At 43.6% G+C, this 6400-nt stretch overlaps 1 protein-coding gene across 1 annotated transcript in view; it reads right to left on the bottom strand.

Annotated features, from left to right (window-relative positions):
• Positions 1–6105, bottom strand: part of LIN7A (lin-7 homolog A, crumbs cell polarity complex component) — a 120256-nt gene extending 114151 nt beyond the window's left edge. Inside the window, exon 1 of the mRNA XM_040415716.1 lies at positions 6068–6105. Within this exon, the coding sequence (XP_040271650.1) occupies positions 6068–6104 (37 nt within the window). The 5' untranslated portion in view covers position 6105. The remainder of the gene's footprint in view (positions 1–6067) is intronic.
• Positions 6106–6400: the final 295 nt, after the last annotated feature.

Below are 6400 nucleotides of genomic sequence, written 5' to 3' on the forward strand. Positions count from 1 at the left end.
GCCAATCACCGGCCTCAGTAGTGCTGCACACGACCGCTGAGGCCAGTGATTGGCTGCAGTGGTCATGTGAATGTATGGCAAATTGTTGCTGCAGGACAATAAGCAAAGCACCAGAGTGTGGTGCTTGAGCTCTGGAGGTATTTAACAAGTGGGTAAAGTTTCTGTTCAAAATTTTTTTTTTTCAGGGCTTCTGACATTAGAAGCATGGACTGAAACCATCTAACCTGTGATATGAGCCCTTGACAGCTGAGGATCATGGTTTAGGTCCCGTTAGCCTCCGTTCCAGTATTCCCAAGAAAATTGCACTTTTGTAATAGCACCTTGCTGCTTCCAGCTCCTCTTCATGCTGTGCCCCGACCACTAACCCTGACAGACCAGGGAGTGAAAACATATTCATGCCTGGCCCTGAAGTCTTGCGGGAGTGCATTCAGCACATGTGCAGTGAAGGGATGGAGATTGCCCATGTGCCCTACAGTCTCCGTCCCTTACTGTGCATGTACCAAATGCGTTCCCTCAAGACTTCAGGGCCAAGCGTGTCAGTGTTAGCAGTTGGGGCACAGCATGAAGAGGAGTACGCAGAGTCTCAGGGAGCAGCAAGACAGAATGGCACCGCCCTCATTGCTCCTAGAGGATCATTTGCATATTGCAAAAGTGCATACAAAATAAATACTATATAAATGCTGCCAAGAGACACAGCACAGTTTCTAACAATACACCTGCCAACTATAAACTTTATATCCCTATATATCAAAATGACCTTTACCTTTAATGACCTTTTAAAGGGGTTCTGCACTTTGTTTAAACTGATGATCTATCATCTGGATAGATTATCAGCATCTGATCAGCTGTTTGAGAAGGCAGCGGCGCTCCAGCAGCGCCAAGGCCTTCTCACTGTTTACTGCAGGCCTAGTGACGTCACGACTAGTATCACTGGCCTGGGCGCGGCTAAGCTCTGTTCACTTAAATGGAGCTTAGCCGCGCCCAGGCCAGTGATACTAGTCGTTACGTCAGTGGGCCTGCGGTAAACAGTGAGAAGCCCGCGGCGCTGCTGGAGCGCCGCTGCCTTCTCAAACAGCTGATCGGCGGGAGTCCCGGGTGTCGGACCCCTGCCGATCAGATGCTGATGATCTATCCAGAGGATAGATCATGAGTTTAAACAAAGTGCAGAACCCCTTTAAATTTGACATTTCAAAAATTGAAAAACAGACTACTTTATCCTTTGTTTTACATTTTCCTGGGCATAAAATATAAAAACTAAAAATACTAAAATGAAAATGACATAAACTAAAGGCCCACATATCACAACAAAGGCACAACAATGATAACCAAACAGGGGGAAAAAAAGTTATGGTTTTGAAAGACGCATCCTTCAAAAATACAGAAAATGTATCTGATCAGGAGGGGGTGTAAGTGGCCTCTCTGACAACACCCTTAAAAGAGGCTGACATACATGGACATTGTTCATTATGTGGCTATTATGTGCCTGTATTATAATTACATAAATACTGTACATGTGTATAAAAACATTTTCTACTGTAAACTGTTGTAGGTACGGTGTGTGCCATAAGTGTCATGCGACATATAAGTAAACATAAACTGTGAGTCAGTAGTCAGCAGCGTTATGCCCTATATTCTATTCAGTGTGTAGAGGGTGAGCTGGGTCACTGTTTCTCTACAGCGACACCATGCTTAGGTATCAATGTAGCCAGATATTTGCTCGCCAACACTGGCTACATATTGCTTACTAAGTCTCTGCTAATGTCCTATTCGTTATTTCCTGAGGGGACTATCAGCGTCTACTACTGCGCTTAAAACACACAAACACTCACACTGCCTCCCGACACGTTTCGCCGGAAAACCGGCATCCTCAGGGGATCAAGCAGCTATGCCTGTCGGGGTGGGGACTACCCTTTATTAAGTTGGTAGGTGATGTCAGAATATACAGGTCCAAGGGGCAGGGGCAGTGTAAGGCTATCCACAATTCGCTCACCTTCCTACCGTGTGCCGCCCGCTTACTTGACTCATATAGGCATCTCACCGGCTGCATCGCTCGTCACGAAGGTTGGCGCATGCGCGCCGACTTAGATATTTTCTTCCTAGCCAAACTGGTCCTGCGCATTTTGTACTACATAATAATTACTATGATTGTACGGGCCCACCAGAGCGATTAGCTTGGGGGACACATGGGGGCAATGACCCCCACATTTTATTACAGAGTTATTAGGCAGTTTGTGCTCTCTACCCACCCCCCCTTCTTTTCCTCTTCCCGCCTTATTTTTCAGGTAAATTTAACTCAAATCTGGCTAAGAAGCTGAATCCGGTTGGAGCTGGTTCTGTTTTAGTTGAAGATTCTGGATGGCAACTAAAGCGGAGCTTCTAATTGGTTGCTGTCCTGTTGCTGGGGGAGATTTCCAGCTCTGTGATTTGCTCTTGCCCGCAAGGCGGGAAATTTGTCCCCTTTATATTCCTAGGTTCGCCGCTACCTCAGGGCAGTCGTCGCGGATCTGGACAGCGCCCGCCCTCCCTCCCTTAATTTTGTGCTATCTGTCGCTGTGCTTTTATTAGAGGGGCTGTATCGCTCAGCTGATGCTGAGTGGATCTTGGTCTATATGGATGGTTTTAAATTGGTATTTATTGTTATGGTTTTAATTATTAATTTTATTAAAAAAAATTTTTTTTTGTATTTTGGTTACCCTTAATAAAGCACTTCGGCCATTTCTATTCCATTAAAAGTTGTCAGTGTTGTTATTTATCATATCATCTAATCACATATGGTTGAGGCGGAGTGGTGTCATTTGCCTCCATGTAGCTCTAATAATATATAAATAAGATGAAGCGATGCAGAGACATAAGTAGTAGAAGGCTCCATAGCTATACTAAGTGATACCAGCTAGCCACAAGAAGCTAAGTCCCCATACATGCGCAGGACAAGTTCGGCTAGGAGAAAAATATCTAAGTTGGCGCCAACCTCCGTGACGAGCAATGCAGCCGGTGAGATGCCGATATGAGTCAAGCAAGTGGGTGGCACATGGTGGGAAGGTGAGCGAATTGTGGATAGCCTTACACTGCCCCTGGCTGGTGTTAGGAGAGACACTCCTACACTAGATCAAAACCAATAGCCCATTTTTTTTATTGAAACATGAACACATAAAAAATATATATAAAAATATATATGAAGTGTATAATAAGCCATAATTAAAAATACAACAAATATATTAATAATACACATAAAAGCAACATTAGTGAAAGATTATTTTATAATATATTTTTTGTATTTTTTGGGCTTATACACTTCACATATATTTTTATATATTGTTTTCTTTTATCTGATCATGTCACTTGGATATATTTGTTCCTTGCATTTTTTGGGGATCACTCGTAATTGGTGTATTTATTGATGTTGGAATCATATTGTATAATTATGTATTTTTATTTTATGCTTTGGATTATTGATTTGTATTGTACTTGTTTGAAGGCCTAATAGATATGAGGCTATAACAATCTTTAGTCCTTTTCTCGTGGTATTACCTGGCCAATCTTTTAATTCTGAGGTTGGACGCATCCCACGCATGCGCTGGGGAATCCGTATCACATGGTGCTCCGTTTGTATTGTTCCCATGGTGACGGACGGGGGCAGGGCCTGGCACCATGGGTCATTTATTTTCTGAATGCGCGTTCTGTGTGCATAGGCACGCCCGGCGCCGGTCACCTGTGGACGCTATGGCGCGCTGTGAGAATGATGGCGCCCTAATCATGCTGGAGATACCCCCTGTTTTCTTCACTTTATCCTTGCCTCCTGAAGAAGCCAGTGGGTTGGCGAAACGCTCGTCGAGGTAGTAGCGGTGTCAGGCGCATCGGGCCACACATTCATTCTCTTTCTATCTTTATGTACTTTGCCCTACTTGACTGTTTTTTATGTGAACTGTGTTTCATATGATGCAAGTGATTTTTTTTCTGATGGAGTTTATATTACAGTGATTAGTATCCCCTTTTGGGACCTACGTGTATTATTCTGCATATACAGTATTTGATTCAGGTTCAGAGTTGATCCATCAATATTTAGAGGGCATTTATTTTGACCCTTATTATTATCTTGATTTAACTTTAATAGTACGAGAAACTATTTTAGATATTAGATCCTATCTATGTGATCTCCCATACGAAGTGTGTCCTGGGTTTGCACATGCACTGTCTTTGCACTGCAGGGATCTGGTGGGGGACTGTTCTAACTGATCCCCGTACTGTTTTTAACCTTTAATATATATATTTTTTTTTATGTAATTGTTTCAATAAAATATTTTTGATATATTTTATATTATACTCTGTGTATTCTATTTGGGCAATTGGTTTTGATCTAGTGTAGGAGCGTTTCAGTGTCGCTACTAGGCCCTTTTTATAGTTTCCATTATTTTCTGAGGTACTGTTTGGATTTATATGGTGTTAGGAGAGAGACATCGCCAGGGGCGTAGCCAAAGGCTCATGGGCCCTGGTGCAAGAGTTCAACTTGGGCCCCCCTTCCCTCAGTGCTTTGTATCCAGGGGCAGGGAAGCACATAGCCTTCATGCTGGAGTGGCAAAAATTGAAACAGCACCCCCCACCCGCCATGCCAAATTCTTGACCTGACCCCTTCCCTCCAGCCAGAGGTGTAACTTGACCAACATGCACTTTCTATAATATCGGTGTCTTCTCATGCGGCACAAGGGTCTTTGGGCCCCTCAGGCTCCTGGGCCCTATAGCTACACCCCTGGACATCGCGCCATACCTGCCTGATCCCCTGAGGACGCCAGGGAGGCATGTCGGGAGGCAGTGTTTGTGTGTTTTAAGCGCAGTAGTAGATGCTGATAGTCCCCTCAGGAAATAACGAATAGGACTTTAGCAGAGACTTAGTAAGCAATATGTAGCCAGTGTTGGCGAGCAAATATCTGGCTACATTAAAACCCAAGCATGGTGTCGCTGTAGAGAAACAGTGACCCAGCTCACCCTCTACACACTGAATAGAATATAGGGCATAACGCTGCTGACTACTGAGATTTTTAATCAGTCTCACAGTTTATGTTTACGTATGTTTCAAATATGATTTAGAAATAAAGATTATGTTTTAACCATGTGTAAAAGGACGTTCTATATTCAGATGACTAAGTGTAGTGAATTACTAGTATTAAAAATGTCATACACGAGCTGAGAGGTCCCACTTGCAAATAAGGGTCATGTGATGTCACTAAAGAGTTGGAAATGTAGAGCAGTAGGCAGATGTCATAATAAGTCTCATACACTATGCCACCGACATGCTGGCGTATCCAAAAGTAAAAATTGAAATAGCAATGAAAGTTTCCCCCCAATTACGATACGATTACCCTTCTATATGAATTTCTATTCTTGCGTCATTACCTTGTGGATTATTTGTGTTTAGCGCGTACAATATCATGACTTTGAGCCTTCCTCTCCACACTTGTTTACAATGCTTTTAATTAAGTGCTTTCAGCTCCAGTTTCCTTGAACATCTGATTAAGACGATTATACTTCCTCCCCTTCCCCTCCGCAGTCCATTCTCATAACACAGTCCTGTCTGCCCGCTCTGTCCCTGCATTATCCTTTATTGTGGGAGACTGCCTGCTGTCCTTCAGCATGTCACTGCCCCATCCCTACAGCCTGAAATCCCAAAACTTCTAGCTCCATGTGACTGACTGCTGCCATCAAATATGCCTTCACCTCTACTGTGTCATTTCCAGGCACCCAATCTATCAGATGATCAGAGGAAGGGCATAGGTCAATGATCCTATAATGCAGGATGAGAGAGCGAAGCCCTCAGAGATAACAGCATGCTTCTTGATCTCAGATGATAATATATTATAATGTATCTCAATCCGCTCAATGCCTTCTGCACCCAGGCCAGCATGGAGTCCCTGTGACTGTTCCAGCTACATACTCTAATAACCTAATGTACAGTAGATGTGGAAGCGGATTGCTCTACACAAAATCCAGGCAACCTTCACATATGAATCCAAAGCTCTCTTTTATCATCAATATCACACATGCACAGCATCAGCAGGTAGTCGTCTTGTCCTACCTCTGTCCAATGTGAGGGGCTGGACCACTGTCGCCATGTCTGTGGTCGGATGCAGAGTGACGCTCAAAGCCAGAGCAGCAGAACTGGAGGAGAAAGGGGGAGGGAGAGAGGGAGAAGTGGAGAGAGAAAGAGCGAGGGAGAGAGTAGCAGAGCTCCCAGAGACATCAGCTCAAAGGAGCTGCTATTAACTTCTTAATGGCCAATAGAGAAAATGAAAACATCAGATTTTAAAAATCCTCCAATATATGAAAAGACTTGGCCATTAAGGGTGGGTTCACATCAGCGTTTTGTATTCCGTTATGGCTTTCCGTTATAACATGGTTATAAAATCTA

The sequence above is a fragment of the Bufo bufo genome, chromosome 1, assembly GCF_905171765.1.
Source record: "Bufo bufo chromosome 1, aBufBuf1.1, whole genome shotgun sequence".
In the NCBI taxonomy this organism is placed as follows: Eukaryota; Metazoa; Chordata; class Amphibia; order Anura; family Bufonidae; genus Bufo; species Bufo bufo.